This window comes from Artemia franciscana, chromosome 21 (assembly GCF_032884065.1).
Source record: "Artemia franciscana chromosome 21, ASM3288406v1, whole genome shotgun sequence".
NCBI lineage: Eukaryota > Metazoa > Arthropoda > Branchiopoda > Anostraca > Artemiidae > Artemia > Artemia franciscana.
In genome coordinates, this window is record NC_088883.1 from 31,647,119 (window position 1) to 31,669,628 (window position 22,510).

Here is a 22,510-nt window from a genome sequence, read left to right on the forward strand (position 1 = left end):
ACTTTAGCGTAAAGAGCGACGCGTTGAGGAGGAAAAGCTCCTTTCATATGCAGAGTAATTTCTGTTCGTTTTAAGTTTTAATGTTGCTCCTTACTTTCATTAAAAAACTTGTTTTTTTATATTTAATTTTAACACTGACCTCACTATTCCTAGTTTACCGTGGTCCCAGATTTTGTTATCATTACTTCCGAAAGATCTATCAGTGGCAGCAAATAGCAAAAACTTTAATTATGTTCATAACTCAGGTAGCGTGGCAAATTTGGACTTTATAATTTCAGATCTTGAATGTTTAAAGAATTCTCTTTTTAAAGTATTAGAGGAAATTTTGATTAGTGATCATTCGCATCTTGAAGTTTCTGTTGTTTTAAATGTGTTTTGCCATAGGTGTTGTAGTCCAAAATGGTTTCAGAAGCAGCCTTAAGATAGAATAGACGTAATTGTATCAGTGCATATTAGATGATATTCTCAGTAGAATTAGAATTCCTTTTCACCTCTAGTCACAGTCTCAAATACTTCATTCGTTGGAATTAGATATTTATTATGCTGAAATAGTTCATGCAATGAAAGTTGCGGCTTCCGTTGCGGTTCTTGTTATTACAGGGCATAGAAATACACAAAAAAAGGGATGGTCAGCTATTTCAGGGTTGCATGAAGCAAAACAGAAACATCGGCTATGGTATCGTATTTGGGATCAATGTGACCGACCGAAAAATGGCCCCCTTTTCCAGATTGTTTAATCGACAAAAAAGAAATATATAAACTTAGTGGCATTTGGAAGAAACAATAAGTAAAAGATACATCAACCAAGATTAGGAATAATCCAAAGGTACTTTTTAATGAGGTTAATAAATTAACACAACCATCAGCTGATTTATCGGACCAAATCCCTTTATATCAATGGTATGTACACTTTACCTCAGTCTTTTCAACCATTTTACCATCAACAGAATTAAGTTATCGTGAATTGTTGTATAAGCATTTCCTCAGCTGAAAACCTAGTTTATTTTACTCCATCTTCAATTTTGACTCAAATTACATCACTAAAATATGGGAAGGCCCCAGGTCCAGACGGTTTGTTATCAGAGTACTTTATGTATGGTACTTCAAAATTACTAGAGCATCTTACGCTATTATTTCAAATAATAGTAACTCATCATTATGTCTCTTCTTTGATGGGTGAAGGTTGAGTAGTTTGTATACCCAAGAAGGGCAAGGATCTTTCACAATGTTCATCATATAGACCAATAACACTTTGTTCTGTTATTAGTAAATTATTTGAATAAGAAATTACTTCCATATTCAACAACAAAGTGTGATATAGGGGATCAACGGTTGGGTTTTCGAAGTGGTGTAGGGGTTCAAAATGCACACGCAATAATCCTATAAATATTGGAACACCACCATAAGATTAAAAAACAATTATTTGTCTGTGGAGTTGATATTTAAAAAGCGTTTGAGAGCATGTTGCATAGCCACGCTTTTTTGTCACTGTTGCGTAGTGGGGTGAACCCATTTATAGGACAGTGTTTGGCGGGCTGGTATGGTAATTCATCTGTGAGAATCTTTTCGGAAGGGCATTTTTCAGACTGAATTTATTTATGTAGTAGAGTTAAACAAGGGTCAGTTCTTAGCCCCTTTATATTTAATAACGCAATTAGATCAGCCATACGGTTCATTCCCCTATATGTAATTAAGGGTATCGACATTATCCACTTATCGTATGCTGATGATATTTTGTTGTTCTTGGATAATTTAATATCAATGCAGAATACAATTAATATATTACACTTACATCTACGAGAGATAGGATTAGAGATTGAACCATCTAAAAAATAATTCCTAGTGGCGAATAGTAAAAGTGATATCCAGCATCATTCAGTTAGGGTGGGATCACTTAATATCTATATTAATATTAATAAAGATTCCATTAATTTCCTTGGGTTGCCTTTTGGTCCGTCAATTAAAGCTACGCGGGAGTTGGTGTTATCATCTGTGTTGGGAAAACTTAGGAAAAACATATGGCCTGCTAGTCAGGGTGAAAGGTCGTTTTGATAAAGAAACACTTGCTATAATTTATAATTCAATGTTTGCACCTCATGTATTTTTCATTGTTCCATTTCTGAAGTTTTTGAGTAAAAGTAATAAAAAGTGTATCCGCATTTACTTTTTCCGGTCTTGTAAATATTTTCTTGGAATTCAACTATGTTTCAAAATGAGTTATATTATACGAAAATTCGGAATATTTGATATTACTGTTAAAATGGATCATCAATATGACCGATTTCTTAGACAGTCTAGAGAAAATAGAATAAATTTTCCTCTTAATTGTCTCATGTAATGGAAAAACAGTTTTGTCGCTATTTCTGTACTAAAATAGATATTTATGCGCTATATTTATGGATGCTATTTTATAAGCTATGGTTATGAGTTACGTTATTATTTATAGGTCATGCTTTGTGAGTAGTTTTTTGAGTTATATGCAAAAAAAAAAAAAAACAGCTAGAATTTACTGATTGTTATTAGAAGTGTAATTTTTATATTTTTCAGTTTTCTTTCCATACTCCTCTATGTACATCTTTTGTATGTAAAGAGGAAATAAATAAATTATTATTATTATTATTATTATTAAAGCACCATTTTTTTGCTAACCTTCATTAGCCCTGGGATGTCCTTTTCTTTTTTGCCGTATTGCTTATGTCACAACAAATAAGAGCAAAATTATTTCTCAAATAAATCATTTGAATAGGATTATGATAATTAAGAAATAAAATTCTAATATCCATCCAGTTCACGCAGAAGAAAATATGCATGTTTAAAAAACGAATGTTATGACTAGATTAATTTTTTCCTGTCTGTTTCATTTAAACTTATAGAGCCAATAATGCACTGAAATACTTTTTGAACTTCTTTTATTGAGTATATATAAAAATTATGTACCTTCTTCATAGCGTCATTTGGTTAGGTCTCTATTTCAACAAGTGAATAAAAATACGATTTACACCTTCTTCTGAATAAATAGCTTTTGTTAATTTAATATCTTCAGATTAGAAATCATATAGATTAGAAAATATTTCCAAATTAGAGAAATTCCTAATAATCCTTTTAAAATAAATTTATTTTTAGCTTTGTAAGTCCAAACTGAATGCTAGGTACGTCCTTCGAGTCAGTGTCAAAGATATTCTTTCCTGATTTTGAAAATTCAAAATTGAAAAAAGTTTGCTCTTTTCTCTTTTAACCGAAACGAACTGCAAAACTGGTTAGGGATATACAATTATCAAGCTTTAAACTCTCCATTTTAGTATTCAACTATCCCTGGAAAGCTTATCTCTAATTGTCATTCTGGAGTCTACTAATGTGATACCTTCCCTAAGAAGGTAGTGTAAGCAAAACTGGTTAGGGGTATACTCGTCAGATTTTTTCACACAATATAACCAAATTGTACTAACCTATGCACTCGCTCCCGGATTGCTGATAACCGTCTAGGCATAAACAATTATAGCCTCCAGCAAAGTTGTCACATTGTTGATTTGTAGCATCACATACACTTGGTGATATACTACATTCGTCAATATCTAGAAAAAAGAGACATAAAGGAAAAAAAGGATGCAATAAAATGAACTGTAACAGAAGTTTGAACTTCAGAGATTTTTATTCTCTGAAAGTTCCAAAGTGATACCCTTAGTTTTTTTGTAGGATAGAGAACAGACAACAATCTGAATGTGCCTAGTGTCTTTTTATTTAGTTTTGTTCCTCAACTTCACAGGAAGCTTCAAATTAATGCATACGGCCTGTCTTAAGGAAGCTTCAAATTAATGTATACGGCCTGTTGTTAAGGTATAAGGCCTGTCTGTTCACTGGTCTGTTCAACACTGGTCTGTTCCTGAAATACGGCATAAGTGCCTTTGAATGTACTTAAAACTTTCTTGACATAACTTGACATGAGCAGTAGTAGCAGTAGTAGTGGTATTAGGCCATGAGTTTTCAGCAAGTGCAATAATTATCTGATCTATATATCATATAAAACAAAAGGAATGTAAAGAAAGTGGAGAAAGCATTAAAATATGATCTATGGACGTGTGAAGTGGAGGCCATGGCTAAAATTGTTGAGGATCTGGAAGAAGCATCTAGACGGCATAATAGTAAAATATTGTACTGGCATGGGAGTAGTCAATCTGGACCTGTCCCAATTAATGATAGGAACGGGGCTGTAATTAGTTACATGGAAAGAGTTAGAGAGATGGGCAGAAAATTTTGAGAATGTGCTAAACTGGGATAGAGATATAGAGGAAAAAATGTGGAGGAAAATAAAAAATTTGCGACACCTTGGATATGAATAAAAATTTATTTTGTGAGGGAGAGTTACGTACAGTACTAAAAAGGCTAAGAAATAATAAGTATCTAGGTGCTAATAGTGCGGTAAATGAGTTTCTTAGCCATGGTGGCTATGAAGTTAAAAATAAGTTATTGAAGAATAAGAATATAATTTTTGAAAAAGGAGAGATAAAGTAGAGCAAATTTGGAAAACCATAATTGAACCCCAATTAGTAGCCATAATTAGTAGCAGTAGTCACAATAGAAGTAGTAGTAGGAGTAGTTTGCATGTGGTACCCTTTGGTTAGTTCAACATCAACCGCGACATACTTTGTGAGTTTCAACTTAACGCTGCAATTCCTTCCAAAAATATTGCTTGTGCGTGAGAGAACATACGTAAACATAGTGTAATTTGGTTCCTTCTATCGTTTTAGGGTATTGAAAAAGACACTAAAACTTTCAGTTTTCAATCAGAAGTTCTCCTTCTGAAGTTCTACGACAATTTCTTTTGTACGCTGTACTTCGGTGAAAATAAAAATAAAAACATGATTCCTCTTTGCTCATTATCATAAGCACTGCTACTGTACTGTCTATGATCTGAAGAGTGTGCTTTAAAAAATTAATATAAACAAGGTCATTTACAAATGGTCTTTTTGTAATGATCTCTCCGTGATTGTTTTTCCAGTTTTTACAGTATGAATGTATTCCGATATAAGAAAGGGGCAAGGACAAACATTGAGGACCTTATTTTGTTTGGGAAAAACGTTGCTTTGACAGAGATGCTGAGTCAACCGCTACTTCTACTGATCCCATTGCAGTTTCAGTAGTAGTAGTAGTAGTAGTAGTAGTAGTAGTAGTAGTAGTAGTAGTAGTAGTAGTAGTAGTAGTAGTAGTAGTAGTAGTAGTAGTAGTAGTAGTAGTAGTAGTAGTAGTAGTAGTAGTAGTAGTAGTAGTAGTAGTAGTAGTAGTAGTAGTAGTAGTAATAGTAGTAGTAGTATTAGTAGTAGTAACATAAAGAAATAAAAAGAACAAAAATTGGCGTTTTTCAAAAGCCAAATGAAAATGCTGAAGAAAACACAAAAAGTGAATATTTCAAGAGAACAACTGCCTCTCTTCTTCGGCGCGAACAAAATAATACGATCAAGGAAAAACAAAAAATAAACACAGAAAGTACAACAAAACTAATAGAAAAGATTGCCAAAAAATTAAGTAAAAAAGACCAAAAGTTCAAAGAATTAAAAGCAAATACCTAAAAAACAATAAAGTGAATTATTCACCAATATCCGCGATTTGCGCAAAATCCAAACACATACGAACTGCCATCGACGGATACTAACGAACAAATGAGAAATAAAAGAAAAAAAATTCTCTTAAAGAAACGAAACAGCAATTGAATAAATTGGAGAACTAGGTCACCTGATTTCTGATTTTAACTATTGTATTTTTGCGGATACCTTTCGAGACCTAAGGGGTTGATGCTGTATTTGATTATGTGATTGGGGAAGTGGTTCAACGTTTATTTCAGGAATTACTAAAGTATTGGCTTCTCTTTTGAGAAAACCAAAATACAACTCATTTATTCTTATATCAACTGAATCTCTGTTCAAAGCTAGACCTAAATGTTGGTATTTATAAATTTCGACAACTTTTCTGTATTCCTGGACAATACCTTTGTCATGCAAAAATAGGCTAGCTTGGTTAAATAAAACAGTATGGTCTGGATTAAAAAATATATGTTCTTTGTGGGGAGAGTCAAAATTTTCAGTTTTTTCTTTGCTTTTAAGGGTTTTATTAATTGAGGTAGAGTGCTGAGTTAATTTATCCGCAAGTTGTCAATCCGTAGGGTCTTGGATCTACCTTGGTCGATTTGGCAGCTGATAGTTTTACTGGGTCTTTAGTAAGTGAAAATATTACTTTTCCTTAGATTTTTGGAAATGGTGTCTAAAACTCCTTTGACGTAGGGGAGACCAAGATAAACTGAATTTTCCCTTTGATTTGTGCTTACTGTGTCACTATCTGATAATTTTGTAATAAGTTTTGTAATTACAGAATCTATTAATCTAATTGTGTAATCATTCCCAAATAAAATATATCTAAGGTGCTCAAGCTCTCATTCCAGGAAATGTAGAGAACAAACTTGTAATACTGACTTGTGAACGAAATCAGCCGAATTTTTAATATAGGATTTTTGAGCCTGAATCAGTTGGCAAAATACAACTGATAAGAATCTTCCTATTTTTGCTGTAGGAGAATTAAATGAGGAAACAATAGGTCGAAGTGGATTACCGGGTTTATGAATTTTAGAAAGACCATAAAAACGAGGAGATTTGCACACACGTGGGTAAAACCTTCTATACAATTTATCAGTGATTTAACCTTTTCCTTTTAGATAAGAAAGCTCTTTTCGGACTTTCTTGACAAATTTTTAGGTCTTATCTTCCAATGAACAATTTCTAGAACGTTCTGGTCTAGCTTTGAACAAAGATTCAGGTGGTGGTTTAATAATAAATGAGTAGTATTTCGGTTTTCTCAAAAGAGACACTGATACTTAAGTAATCCCTGAAATAAACGTTGAAAAACTTACCCTATTACATAATCAAACACATCATCAACCCCTTAGGTCTCAAAGAGTATCTTCAAGAAATGTAATGGTTAAAATCAGAAGTCAGGCGACCTAGTTCTCCAATTTATTCAATTGCTGCTTCGTTTCTTTGAGTGAATGAATATTTTTCTTTCATTTCTCAGTTGTTCGCTAGTATCCGTTGATGGCAGTTGATGTTTTTTTTTTGTATTTTGTGCAAATCGCAAATATTGGCGAATAACTCACTTTATTGTTTTTTATGTATTTGATTTTAATTCTTTTAATTTCTGGTCTTTTATTGAATTTTTTTGGGTGGTTTTTCATTGGTTTTGTTGTACTTTCCGTGCTTGTTTTTTTTTTGTTTTTGTTTTTTCCTTTATCATGTTATTTTGTTCACGCTGAAAAGGAGAGGCGGTTGTTCACTCGAAATATTTGCTTTATGGGTTTTCTTCAGTATTTTCATTTGGCCTTTCAAAACTCTATTTTTGATCGTTTTCTTTCTTTATGTTATGGCAGGCAAATGTGGTTTGAGAAATTATTTTCGTCATGCTTATGGAGAACATTCTACCAATGTGGTTACTATATTCATATCACTTGCAAGAAAAAAGCTAATTTGATTAATCAACAGTGTTTTTTTGATAATTGTAAAAAGAACCGTATTTTACCTTTGTCAATGCGATCTTTACTTCACTTCAACACACGTAACGAACGGCAATTTACAGAACATTTAGGGTTTGGTATTTTGAATCATTTTATTTGCGATTGCAAAAGATAGCGCTACAGCTTAATCAGAATAGTTTCATGCTTGATTGAGAAATGTTATGTACACTTTTTTAAGCTGATTTTCACCAACTTATTCTATTTCTGAAAATTCTTTTCAGCATGATTTTAGGATTTCTAGACTAAGAGTTTTTGAGAAATTCCATCGTTTAAAATTTGAAAAATTCTGCAATAGTTAACATTTTGTCCCAAAACTATCTCCTGGTCCTGCTGTGATAAATATCAGCTCCATCCCCTTACAACGGAGCAAAATCAGGTTCTATTGAAAGGATCGAAATTTTTTATAGCCCCTTGAAAATACCTTATAGTGAATTTATCGCGAACACCAAAGGGGCACTTCATGACTCTCGTGCGGAGGTTGGAGAGATTGCTGAGGTTTGAGAACATTTTGGTGAAAACTTGTTGGATTCGCCTTCTATTAAAAATTAAAGTTTAGAATTTTTTCTAGTAAAAATGAGTACTTAATCTTCCATTCACTACGTAAGGATCATTCCAGGATTATAACTAAAGTCAATAAAGGCAATACTGTTGTTGTATTGGATTCAGATGATTACGACAAAAAAGTCAGATAAATTTTAAATGATTCTAAAAACATATGAGTGCTTAGCTACCAATTCCAATTTTGAAAAATTTATCAAGGAGGTCCGACAAGAACTTTCTTATCTAAGAGGAAAAGGTAAATCACAGATAAATTGTACAGAAGGTTTTACCCACATGGGTGCACGTCTCCTCGTTCTCATGGTATTTCTAAAATTCATAAGCCCGGTTATCCATTTCGACCCATTGTATCCTCATTTAATTATCCTACATAAAAATAGGAAAATTTTTATCTCTTGTATTTAACCCACTAGTTTTGGCTCAAAAATCCTATATTGAAAATTTGGCTTATTTCGTTACCTAGCTAAAGCAAGTCTCGGATATACCAATTACAAGAATGGGTAGTTTTGATGCGGATTCAATGTATACCAATTGTGATCCTCAAAAGCCGAAAGAATTTTGGAGCATAAACTCAGTTCTAACCCATCTATATAAGAAAATTAAATAAAAAAAAAACTAATTTTTTAGCTGAAAGTAAGGAGCGACATTAAAACTTAAAACGAACAGAAATTACTCCGAATATAAAATGGGCTGTTCCCTCCGCAATCCCTCGCTCTTTACGCTAACGCTTTTAATTGTTTTAAAAAGTAGAATTGTGGCAGAGTCAAACTTTAGCGTAAAGAGCGAGGGATTGCGGAGGGAACAACCCATTTTATATACGGAGTAATTTCTGTTCGTTTTAAGTTTTAATGTCGCTCCTTACTTTCAGCTAAAAAATTATTTTTTTTTTATTTAATTTCTGAACGTTTTTGAATTAATGCATGTTTGGTTTTGGCTCTCCGCACATAAATTATTAAAATGAAATTTGTATATTAATTCTTTTTTTGGCTAAATGGCTTTCTCTTAGTTTTGATGAGACGATTTTGAGAAATAAGGGGTGGAGAAGGAGGCCTAGTTGCCCTCCAATTTTTCGGTTGCTTAAAAAGGCAACTAGAACTTTCAATTTTTAACGAACGTTTTCATTAGTAAAAAATATACGTAACTTATAAATTAGCAACTTACGTAATAAACTTTCATAATCTTATATTTTTATTATGTATACGAGGGGTTTGTATCCTCTTTAATACCTCGCTCTTTACTCTAAATCTTAAGTTTTGTTCTAATTCTTTAAGAATGACCCCTGAATCAGAAAGGCCGTAGAATAAATAGTTGAAATTACTAAAAATACTTTAGCATAAAGAGCGAGGTATTTATATCCTCCTAAATACCTCGCTCTTTATGCTAAAGTATTTTAAGAGCCCCTCATATGCGTAATAATCTCTGTTCGTTTTAAGTTTCAATGCTACTCCTTCCTTTTATTTGAAAAAACGTTTTCATGTTTATTTTTCATTGTTTTTTTATAGTAATGCTAGAAAATCATACGCCCTTTTCCTTTAATTTTTCTTCCCCCATGACATATTCCTCCAAGGAAAGATTCTCCAATATAGCCCCCTCCCCTCAGCCCCACCCCCAAACAAAATAAAATCCCCTGAAAACGTCTGTACACTTCCCAATAACCATTACTATATGTAAACACTGGTCAAAGTTTGTAACTTGCAGCCGCTTCCCCAGGGATTATGGGGGAGTAAATCATCCCCAAATACATAGTTATTATGGTTTTCGACTATGTTGAACAAAATGGCTATCTCAAAATTTTGATCCATTGACATTGGGAAAAAATGAGCGTGGGAGGGGGCCTAGATGCCCTCCAATTTTTTTGGTCACTTAAAAAGGGCAGTAGAACTTTTCATTTCCGTTAGAATGAGCCCTCTTGTGGCATTCTAGGACCACTTGGTCGATACGATGACCCCTGGGAAAAAGAAAAAAACAAACAAAAACAAACAAACAAATAAACACGCACCCGTGATTTGTCTTCTGGCAAAAAATACAAAATTCCACATTTTTGTAGATAGGAGCTTGAGACTTATACAGTATGGTTCTCTGATACGCTGAATCTGATGGTTTCATTTTTGTTAAGATTCTACGACTCTTAGGGGGTGTTTCCCCCTATTTTCTTAATTAAGGCAAATTTTCTCAGGCTTTTAAATTTTGATGGGTAAGACTAAACTTAATGAAACTTATATATTTAAAATCAGCATTAAAATGCGATGCTTTTGATGTAGCTATTGAAATCAAAATTCAATTTTTTAGAGTTTTGGTTACTATTGAGCCGGGTCGCTCCTTACTACAGTTCGTTACCACGAACTGTTTGATTCTACACTTTCGAATCAGACATTTCTTTAACTTACATCCCTGTGTAACAGAACTTCTTTTTACTTCCATTATAGAGACATTTTATAGACAGAAATATGGGATTTCAATGGCCCTACTTTCACCAATTGAGGCTAATATCTTAATGGCAAACCTTGAAGAAAAGGCTGTTTTGCAAAGTTTTTGTAAACGGAGATTTTTGGGTTCGTTTTAAAGGTGTAATCTTGTATTTGAAGGGAGCATGGCGACGTATGTCTGGAATCTTTCCTTCACTTGTTTAACTCCTGGATCCAAAACTTAAATTTACTCAGGGATTAGAGGTAGAAATGCGTCTTCCTTTCTTAGATGTTTTGGTCCACCGAAATGATACATGTTTCGGGTTAGGAGTCTATAGAAAACTGACACCTAGTGAACGATACTTAAGGTATTCCTCTAATCATTCACCTGCTGTGAAAAGAGGATTGGTCATTTCTGTAGTTGACAGAAAATTGCAAGTTTGTTCTCCACGTTTCCTGGATTCAGAGCGTGACAACCTTAGCGATATTTTATTTGGGAATGGTTAACAAATTATCTTAATAAATTCTGTAGCTGTAAAATGTATTAAAAAATTATCAGATAGTGGCACAGTAAACACAAATCAAAAGGAAAATTCAGTTTATCTTGGTCTCCTGTACGTTAAAGGGGTTTCAGACCACATTTCTAAAAATCTAAGGAGAAATAATATTTTCACTTACTATAGAACCAAAAAACTATCAGTTCCCAAATCTACCAAGGTAAAGACCCTATTCTGATAGGCAAAAACTCCGGTATCTACAGAATTCCTTGCTCTTGCTGTCTTTGGTACATTGGAAGAACTGATCAACGACTTAGAGATAGATTAACTCAGCACTCTACCTCAATTAATAACACCCTTCAAAAGCGAAAAAAAAACAGAAAATTTTGACTCTGCCCTCTCAGAGCACATATTTAATAATCCAGACAATACTGTTTTATTTCACCTAGCTAGCCTAGTTTCGCATGACAAAGCTATTGTCCAGCACTACAGAAAAGCTGTTGAAATTTATAAATACCAACATTTAGGTCTAGCTCTGAACAGAGATTCATGTGATTTAATAATAAATGAGTCGTATTTTGATTTTCTCAAAAGAGAAGCTGATACTTTAATAATCCCTGAAATAAACGTTGAACCACTCCCCCATTCACATTATCAAATATATCATCAGCCCCTTAGGTCTGATAGGGTGTCGGAAAGAAACGTAAGAGTTAAAATCAGAAATCAGGTGACTTAGTTCTCCTTTTTATGCAATTGCTGCTTCGTTTCTTTGAGTGAATGAAATTTTCTTTTATTCTCAGTTGGTCGTTAGTATCAGTCAATGGCAGTTCATATTTCTTTGGATTTCGTGCAAATCGCGGATATTGGTGAATAACTCACTTTATTGTTTTGTTAGGTATTTGATTTTATTTCCTTTAATTTTCGGTCTTTTATTGAATTTTACTTAATTTTTGGCGTTTTTTTCATTGGTTTTGTTGCACTTTCTATGGTTGATTTTTGGTTTTCGTTTTTTCCTTAATCATATTATTTTGTTTGCACTGAAGAAGAAAGGCGGTTGTTCTCTCGAAATGTGTTTTCTTCAGTATTTTTATTTGGCCTTTAAAAACCATTTTTGTTCGTTTTCTTTCTTTATGTTATGGTAAGCCAATATAGTTTAAGAAATTATCTTATTAGTAATAGTAGTAATAGTTGGAGTAAAAGTAGCAGTAGTAAAAGAAAAAAAAAACTATCCACATAATGCCTTTTAGTTATTTCAACATCCCCCTCAACATGCCCTGAAAGTATCAACGAAATACTATTAGCAGTTCTTGAGGAATTGCTTATACACCCTGTTAACAACATGCATGCAAATAGAAGGTTTTGATTTAGCTCACTGTTCCGCTACACCCTGAATGCTTTTCTTCAATACCCTAAGTCATAATACCTTTAGTCTTAGTAACAGCAACAGTCGTAGTAGTAGTAGTGGCAATAGTGTGCTCATGGTGAATTATTTTTAAATGTAACATCCCCCTGAACGCACCCTGAATGTTTCAACTAAACAATCTAGGGCTTTTGATTAGTTCAATATGCTCTTCAACATGCAACAAAGGAGTCAACGTAATGCTTTATGCGTTCCTCAGATATTGCTTTATTTAGACAACCTGCTTTCTTTAGATGCTTTCTTTACATGCTTTCTTTAGATGCTTTCTTTAGACAGCCTGTGTGCACATAATGTTTGGATTTCTTTCAACAATTTAGTAGTATAGCAGCAGTGGAAGTAGTAGAATGCATATAGTGCCTTTTGATCAGTTTGACATCCCCTGGAATTTCAAACCCAACCTTTGTGTCAATGACCAGACAGAAGGATTTGAGGACCATTGCTTAAGATGATTTACAACTGTTTTAGATTGATATATGCTCTAGGAGCAGAGCAGAACCACCGAATAAAAGTTCTAAAGAGATGCTGTCAAGTCTAGGTGGTGTCTGTCTCAGTAGGGAACCTTAATTAGATCTTGGTGGGAAAGATATCCAGAAAACGATAACAATCCTTAGAATTGCTTTTTAATATGAATATTTTGGCAATCTAAGACAAGGTAATGTCCAAATGATAAATTATGCTATTAATTCTAATGGAATCCTCAAGGTAGTGCATTGAGGCTCTCCTTCAAGCCAACTTGTTTTTTCTTCCCAGGTGCCTATTCTGGAAGATCCAGCGAAAAACTAAGAACAAGAACCACTACGGTTCTCTACTTTTTATCTAAAGTGATTGGCGACAGTATATGTCTATAGTATATGATAAAACTGACAATAGCTTTTTCATTATTTTCATCAGAAACAGAGTTGTGCAAGGGAAGAAATTCTCGTAGCAGTAGTAGTGGCAGAAGTGTGCACATGGTTAATTTTCGTTCATTTAACATCCCCCTGGAAGCATACTGAAAGTTCAACTAAACATTCTAAGCCTCTTGATTAGTTTAACATGCAAAGGAGTCAATTGAATGTTCTATACTGTTCCTCACATATTGCTGATGCTTCCTTATGAAAACCTGCGTACACATATTGTTTGATTTCGTTCAACAACTTAGTAATATAGCAGCAGCACAAATAGTAGTAGAATGAATGTAGTGTCTTTTGGTCAGTTTGACATGCCCTTGAATCTCAAACCCAACCTTTGTGGCAATAACCAGACAGAAGGATTTAAATACCATTGCATAATAAGATTTGCAACTGTTTTAGGTTGATATCATCACAGCAGAACCACCGAATAAAAGTTCTAAGGAGATCATGTCAAGTCTAGGCGGCATCTTTCTCAGTAGGGAACCCTATTTAGATCCCGGTGGCAAGGATACCCAAAAAACAATGACAATCCTTAGCATTACTTTTTGAATGGAAATACTTTGGCAATCTAAGACATGGCAATGTCCACGTGATAAATTATGCTCTTAATTCTAATGAAATCCTCATGGTAGTTCATTAAGAATATGCGCATCTTCAAGCCTAATTCTTGAGTTTTTTCTTCCCAAGTGCCTATTCTGGAAGATCCAGCGAAAAACTAAGAACTTGAACCGCTACAGTTTTCTACTTGTTATCTAAAGTGATCGGCAACAGCATATGTCTACAGTATGTGATAAAACTGACAATAGCTTTTTCATTATTTTCTTCAAAAACAGAGTTGTGCAGGGGTATGAGATTCCTATTCTCTTTTTTAAGTTTCTTCTTTTCTAATTTCCTCCTTGACACTTTCAAGTAGATTTTTTGAACATTAATTATGGATACAGCTATCAACGAGGAGCCTTTTTTTAAAATTAGTTTCCTATGAAACTGTCTTTTGTAAGAGATTTGGCCCCTGCAGGGGTGGCCTCCCTCCAAGATTGGATTCTTCAGATTGGCAGACGAAATTTTAATACTAAATTTCTTCGAGACTTACACTTTAAGTACTACGCTTTCTTAAGTCAAAGCTTTTTTTAATTTTCAAGAATCTGGTCGATTTTTAATTGCTTAAACAAGCTATTTTTATTTTATTTAAAATTAAGACCATTCTGAAACTAGTAACTGCATTAACGCGTGTTAAACTCTGGTCTTAATTCCTCGGAAAAACCATCGCATTTTTATTTGATAGCTTGTTAACTATTCCCAATATTCATTTAAAATATTTTTTCCACAAAAAAGTTTCAATCAGTTCGTAGCAATAAACTGTAAGTAAGGAGCGATGCGATAACCGAAGTCTCTAAGTAACCGAAACTCTAAGAAACAGTCTTGATAGCAATAGCAAATATTTTATATATTTATATAGCAAATATTTAAAGAAGAATCGAATAATGATGCTTATTCAAAATTTGTAAAATTCATCAAATCTACAAGTAATGAGCCTGAGAAAATTGATCCAAAAAGGGGGGAAACACTCCCAGAACTTACATTGAACACAATAAAAATCACTCCATCATCAGCATACCAGAGAACTTTACTGTAGAGTTTTCAAGCTCCTATGTACAAAAATGTGGAATTTCGCCTTTTTTTGCCAGAAGAAGAATCACGGACGCGTGTTTATTTGCTTTTTTTTTTCAATGGTGATCATATCAAACTATTGACCGTAGAAAATCAAGAAAGGGCTCATTTGATCGGAAATTAAAAGTTCTCGTAGCCTTCTTAGATGACCAAAAATATTGGAGGGTAATTAGTCCCCTTCCCAGGCTCGTTTTTTCCCCAACGTCATCCGATACAAACTTTGAGATAGCCATTTAGTTTGCCATAGTCGAAAAATCTAAAAACTATGTCCTTGAGGATGGCTTAGCCCCTCCCCACAAAGTCCCCGGGGGAAGGGCTGCAGATTCTGAGCATTGCCAATTGTTTACATACACTATTGGCTATTAAGAAGTATACATACGTCTTCAGGGGAGAATCTTCTGGTGGGGGGGGGATTACGTGCGAAGATTTTTCCGCGAAGAATTTTTCATTGGGGAATGGAATTTTCCATGAAGGTTGAGCCCTTCATGGGAATTTCTGATCTTTAAAAAAACGATCAAAAATTTAAAAAAAAGAAGTTTTTTCATCTGAAAGTTAGGAGCAACATTAAAAGTTAAACAAACATAAATTATTGTGCATATGAGGGGGTTGCCCCCTCTTCAATACCTTGCTCGCTGCTCAAAAGTTAAAAAAAAACTTTTAAAAGAGCTATTCTAATTAAAAAGGCTATGTGATTTAGGAATCATTCTTAAAAAAAGGGATGAAATTCGAACTTTAGCGTAAAGACCGAGGTACTGATTTTGGTTCTATTTCTGTTGGTTCTAAGTTTTAATGTTTCTCCTTAGTTTCAGTAGAAATAACTTGCTTCCATTTTTTATTTAATTTCCATGAAACGTCAAGAGATACATTAAACGAAGAATGATAAGAATAAAGAAACAAATTACCTTCACACAAATCACCTGACACAGCTACGCACGCTCCTCCTACAACCTAATATATTCAACAACCTCCCAGGAAGTTCCTATTTCCTTTAAATCTTTATTTATGACATCCTCCCAATCCAGACAAGGACGACCTGCTTTCCGTGTAGCTCCAGACGGTTGGCCAAAAAGGACAATCTGTGGCAATCAGTTTTCCTTCATCCGCAGAACGTGGCCTAGCCATCTCAACTTTTCTTTCATTATAGCCCTAGAAAGTGGGATTGAACCACATTTTTCGAACAGCCTACTGATTGAAATATGCCCAGTCAGCCGGGTACCCAGAACAATCCGTTGGCAATTTCTCTGGAAAACATCTAGTAAATTCTCATCTGCTTTTCGGAGCGCCCATGCTTCAGAGCCATATTTGACCCCTGTCATCACTGTAGCTTCCAATAGTCTAATCTCGTTTTGCAGACTTATCTTTTTATTCTTCCAAACTTTTTTTTAACTGTGAAAAAACACCCTGAGCCTTAGCTATTCTACTTTTAACATCTTCACTGCTCCCACCGTCTTTACTAATAATACTACCAAGGTAAGTGAAGCTGCCAACCTGATCAATCTTTTCGTTACCCATCGTCACCTTTTCATCTTCACTTATTCCTAGCCTTAGTGACTTAGTCTTCTTCACATGAATTTTCAAGCCTATTCTAGCACCCTGAACTCGCAAAACCTCTAAAAATTCATTCATTTTGGTCACACTTTCATCTAATATGCTTAAATCATCAGCATAATCTAGGTCCAGGAGTGTTTTTCCTCCCCATTTGATTCCATGGTCTCCAATTACCTTTCCTGTGCTCCTTAAGACGAAGTCCATCAAAATGATCCATATAAAGGGGGATAGAACACAACCCTGCTTAACTCCTGATTTACTACGAAACCAGTTGCTAACCTCATTTCATACCTTAACCACAGCAGTATTATTCTCGTACATAGCACAAATCACTTTGATGTATTTTTCTGGTATACCATATAAGGATATGACCTTTGCTAACGCTCTTCTGTCAACAGAATCGAAAGCTTGCTCACAATCGCTAAAACTGAGGACCAAAGGCGTTTGACAACGAAGGGACTTCTCAATTATTAACCTAAGAGTGAAAACTTGGTCGACACATCCTCTACCTTTTCTAAAACCGCACTGTTCTTCCCTGAAAAATTTGTCTACAGCATCTCTCAGTCTAAAAAGTATCATATTACTCAGTAATTTTCTACCTACAGAAACCGGATAAATACCTTGATATTTACGACATTTACTCTTGTCACCTTTCTTATACAGTGGTTTAATTAAGGTTTTCCTAAAATCATTAGGTACTTCTCCTTTTTCAAAAACCATGCTCATAGTCTTCAGTAGCTTATTCCAAACCCCAGAGCCACCATATTTAAGAAACTCATTTATCACACTATCAGCATCTGTAGCCTTATTATTTTTTAATCCTTTAGTACTGTTGCTAATTCTTCCTCACTAAACAAGGCTAAACAAGGCGACATTTACTCTTGTCACCTTTCTTATACGGTGGTTTAATTAAGGTTTTCCTAAAATCATTAGGTACTTCTGCTTTTTCAAAAACCATGCTCATAATCTTCAGTAGCTTATTCATAACCCCGGAGCCACCATATTTAAGAAACTCATTTATCACACTATCAGCATTTGTAGCCTTATTATTTTTTAATCCTTTAGTACTGTCGCTAATTCTTCCTCACTAAACAAGGCAAATTGGGATTTTGGCTCAGTTCTTTTGAATGGATACTGTACTACTTTTTACTAAAAAGGAAATTGATTTAGCTTTAGATAATTTTACTAATTTAATAAAAGAAGCAACATTAGAATCAACACCGAAAACAAACATGGTCCCTACTAAAATAAAAATGTAAGATAGCGGAATCAAGATTCATCAGCGAATGAAAAGCTAATAGACATGCCTTACGAATTCATAGGATATTGAGATGATAAGAAAGTGACGAGAACATGAGGTATGCAAGAAACAAGTTATATGAAATCATACATAAAAGATTGTATTAAAGTTATATAAAAATCAATTTTAAAAGCAATGATAGGATGACTGTAAGAATTTTATTGAGAAAAGAAGAACGTCAGACCCATGGAATACTGTTCATGAAATAATAAAGTCTAGTAAATCTCCAATTAGACCTATTCATATCACTAAAGAGCAGCAGGCGAAACACTTTTACAGAAGTGTTTTGGCAAAGAAGATGTCAGTAGCGACACCCAATTTCACATAAATTTAAGGAATGTAGCTACAGATGTCCAAGCGACAACGATAATATTGCCATCACGCAAGAAAAAAGAAATGAAGGGATTAATATTATGCATTCTTTAAAAGCCTCCGGTCAAGATTGTATTGTTAGTCTAATTTTAAAAAATTCAGCCAGCTCCTTAAGAGATTAAAAAAACTTGTACTTAGAACACTAAAATTACGAAGGCCAAACTAACGAATTAAAGCTTAAAGGAAGGGGGTGGCCCAACGGAATCCGTATGTTTTGCATAAGCCATTTCCTTATTAAATTAAAAATCAAAAAAGGGATTCTCGCTGGTTTCTTTAAAATTTAAGTTTTTTGTAGGCTATTCTAAAGAAAAATATTAATAGAATTAAGTCTCAGGAAGTAAATTAAAAAACTTAAAAAAATAAAACAAGAATTTGATGTCTTTGCATATCCCTGTTTCTTAGGAAAACAACAAAGAAAAATAATTGCCAATTTTATCGCATAATATAGACATGTGTGGCTGGAGAATATATTAGAAAAAAAGAAAAAATAGAATATGACAATTTTTGAGTAAAACCACAGCCTTATGAATCGAACCGTGGGTGACAGAAAGAAATATCGTTTAAATTAATATTAACAAAACAAAACAAATTTACTTATGGAGTATTTTCATGGCTAGAAGAAAATACCATCTAACAACTTTTTATTTAGAAGTAAAATAGCTGTGGAGACCCACTCAAAACTCGTTGAATTGAATTAAGTATTTCTAGATGTCCAATATTCTTTTTTTTAGCTTCCAGGCTATGGGTCGTAAATTTTTGGAGACTTAATGGCATAAAATATATTCTGTAAATTATTTAAATTCAAGACAATAAAAGAAAAATAAATCAAGAATAAATTCAGGAAGCTAAGTTTTGACAGACCATCTTTAATTTTGAAAAGCGAAAAAAATTGAGTGACGTTAGTAGGTGAATATTTACTAATATGTCTGATTGGGAGCAAAAGTCTCCGGTCTTTCTATAGATATGAAAGAAAAGAATTTTTTAAGAAAAATCATGTGAAATCGAACTGGTGAGTTGAAATTAATTCTTATCAGATTTAAGTTTAAAACTAAGTTATAATTGATTTCTGAAAGGTGTTTTTTTGTGTTGGTGATTGATTTAGTTTGATTTTAAATACTCCATAAATTTAATAAATATCTAATCGGAGTAAGACAAGTGGAACACTTATACAAACAGTTAAAAAGTGGATATATCAAGGCAATCTATATATATATAAATAAGTTGTCTGTGTGTTATGTCTGTTACACTGAGGGCATGCATATGACGTCTGAAAAATAAAGAAGAAAAAGAAAACAAACTAAAATGAAAAAACTGGGAATTGCATAAATATTTCGAAATATTTTGACAATAGATTAAAGTAATTCGAAAACCTTAAAACAGATACTTAATTTTGAGGTTTATTATAAATTGTTGAGCTTTAGCAAGCTTGGCACGTGAAGAGGAATTTTTAGTATAGATCTTAAAATGACAGAAGAAACAGCCGAGGTATATGCTCAAATAGTTAATTCAAAGAGAAATTTTAGTATAAATCCTACAATGGCAGAAGAAACAGCCGAGGAATCTGCTCAAAGGGTTAATGCCAAAAGGCTTACGGCTAAAAAACGCAAAACCGCGCAGTTAGATGAAAATCCACCTGGACAGCGAGAGTCAAAACGTATCAAAACTGAAAATGATAGCGATGATGATTGGGTTTGGGATTTTGACTTGGATAAGGTCATCAATGCCTACCAGATTTTAGTTGAAAAAACAAAAGTTTGGCAATATGTATTTCATAGTGACGCTGAAAAATAAAAAAGAAAAAGAAAACTGAAAAAAGAAAAAAAGTAAAAAACTAAAAAAAACTAAAAAGAAAAAACTAAAAAAAACTAAAAAAAGCTAAAAAACTAAAAAGAATAGAAAAAACTAAAAAAAAACTGGGAATTGCACAAATATTTCAATATATTTTGACAATAGATTAAAGTAATTCGAAAACCTTAAAACAGATACCCAAACTTTTCAGGTTTTTTATAATTTGTTGAAGCTTTAGCATGCTTGGCACGTAAAGATGTTTCAAAGTGTCAATGTTAGAATGAACATTGACAAATCGAAGAAAACAAATCAATAAAAAGAAGAAACTAAAAAAAAGAAAAACTAAGAAAAGAAAAAACTAAAAAAAGAAAAAAAACTAAAAAAGAAACTGTATCTATATATATATATATATATATATATATATATATATATATATATATATATATATATATATATATATATATATATAAATAAGTTGTATATATGCATGTTTGTTTGTTTGTGGGTTTGCATTTGACGTCATTATAAGTATATAAGGCTTTGTATATGACGTCATTATAAGATGACACTACAGACCGGGACACCGGGACACAAATGACGACCGGGACACAGGGAATATAAATGACGACCAGGACACAGGGACACAACTACAACGGGGACTCCGGGGGCACAGGGGAATATATAAATGACGACGGGGACACAGGGAATGTTCGATTAGCAATCACCATCAACAAAGCTCAAGGGAAATCGTTAGAAAAATGCGGTATACATCTGAATACGGATTGTTTTCCCATGGACAATTATTATGTTGCATGTTCAAGAGTTGATAAACCTGACAATCTATTTACATGGACAGACAATGGGACAACAAAGAATGTTGTATATTAGCAAGTTTTACGTAGTATAATATATATATATATATATATATATATATATATATATATATATATATATATATATATATATATATATATATATATATATATATATATATATATATATATATATATATATATATATATATATATATATATATATATATATATATATATATATATATATATATATATATATATATACTAGCTGTTGGGGTGGCGCTTCGCGCCACCCCAACACCTAGTTGGTGGGGGCGCTTCGCGCCCCCCCCAAGCCCCCCCGCGCGCGTAAGTCGTTACGCGCCATAATAGTTACGCGCCATTGTAGTTGTGTCCCTATGTCCCACCTGTGAATATAGATATATATATATATATATGGTTTTAACTACGTAAAACTTGCGAATATACAACATTCTTTGCTGTCCCATTGTCTTTGCATATAAATAGATTGTCAGGTTTACCGACTCTTGAACATGCAACATATAATGGTCCATGGGAAAACAATCTGTATTCAGATCTATACCTCATGATTCTAATGATTGCCCTTGAGCTTTGTTGATGGTGATTGCTAATCGACCATTCCCTGTCCCGGTGTCCCGGTCGTCATTTACATCCCCCTGTTTCCCCCGGTGTCCCCGTTGTAGTTGTGTCCCTGTGTCCCGGTCGTTATTTATATTCCCTGTGTCCCGGTCGTCATTTGTATCCCGGTGTACCGGTCTGTATATACATTCGTTTTTTAGTTTTGTTTTTCTCCTTTATTTTTTTCCTTTTTTTTTTCTTTTTTAGTTTATTTAGATTTTTAGATTTTTTAGTTTTTTTATTAGTTTTTAGTTTTTTTTTCTTTTTAGTTTTTTTGTAGTTTTTACCTTATTTTTAGTTTTGTTAATTTTTTTTTTATTTTAGTTTTTTTATTAGTTTTTAGTTTTTTTTTCTTTTTAGTTTTTTTGTAGTTTTTACCTTCTTTTTAGTTTTGTTAATTTTTTTTTTTACTTGTGTCCTGGTCGTCATTTATACTCCCTGTGTCCCGGTGCTTTGTTGATTGCTAATCGAACATTCCTTTTGTCCTGGTCGCTTTCTCTTTGAGTGTCGTCATTTATTTTTTTCTTTTTTAGTTCTTTTAGTTTTTACCTTTTTTAGTTTTTTTTTTAGTTTTTAGTTTTTTTAGTTTTTTACCTTTTTTTAGTTTTTTTAGTTTTTTTAGTTTTTTAGCTTTTTTATTTTTTTTATTAGTTTTTAGTTTTTTTGTAGTTTTTGCCTTTTTTTTAGTTTTTTTAGTTTTTTAGCTTTTTTATTAGTTTTTAGTTTTTTTTGTAGTTTTTGCCTTTTTTTAGTTTTTTTAGTTTTTTAGCTTTTTTATTTTTTTTATTAGTTTTTAGTTTTTTTTGTAGTTTTTGCCTTCTTTTAGTTTTTTCAGTTTTGACGTCACCTGATCCAGTTTTTTCAGGTGACGTCACCTGATCCACGATCCACAGATCCACAGACAACTTATTTTTATATATATAGATAGTTTTTTTTTTTTACTTATGTCCTGGTCGTCATTTATACTCCCTGTGTCCCGGTGCTTTGTTGATTGCTAATCGAACATTCCTTTTGTCCTGGTCGCTTTCTCTTTGAGTGTCGTCATTTATTAGTTT

General features: G+C 33.2%; 1 protein-coding gene across 1 annotated transcript in view; it reads right to left on the bottom strand.

The window, feature by feature from the left end:
- The window catches only part of LOC136040893 (fibrillin-1-like), a 174,002-nt gene that overhangs the window by 105,680 nt on the left and 45,812 nt on the right, over positions 1 to 22,510 (bottom strand). Inside the window, exon 5 of the mRNA XM_065725307.1 lies at positions 3,447 to 3,572. Within this exon, the coding sequence (XP_065581379.1) occupies positions 3,447 to 3,572 (126 nt within the window). The remainder of the gene's footprint in view (positions 1 to 3,446; positions 3,573 to 22,510) is intronic.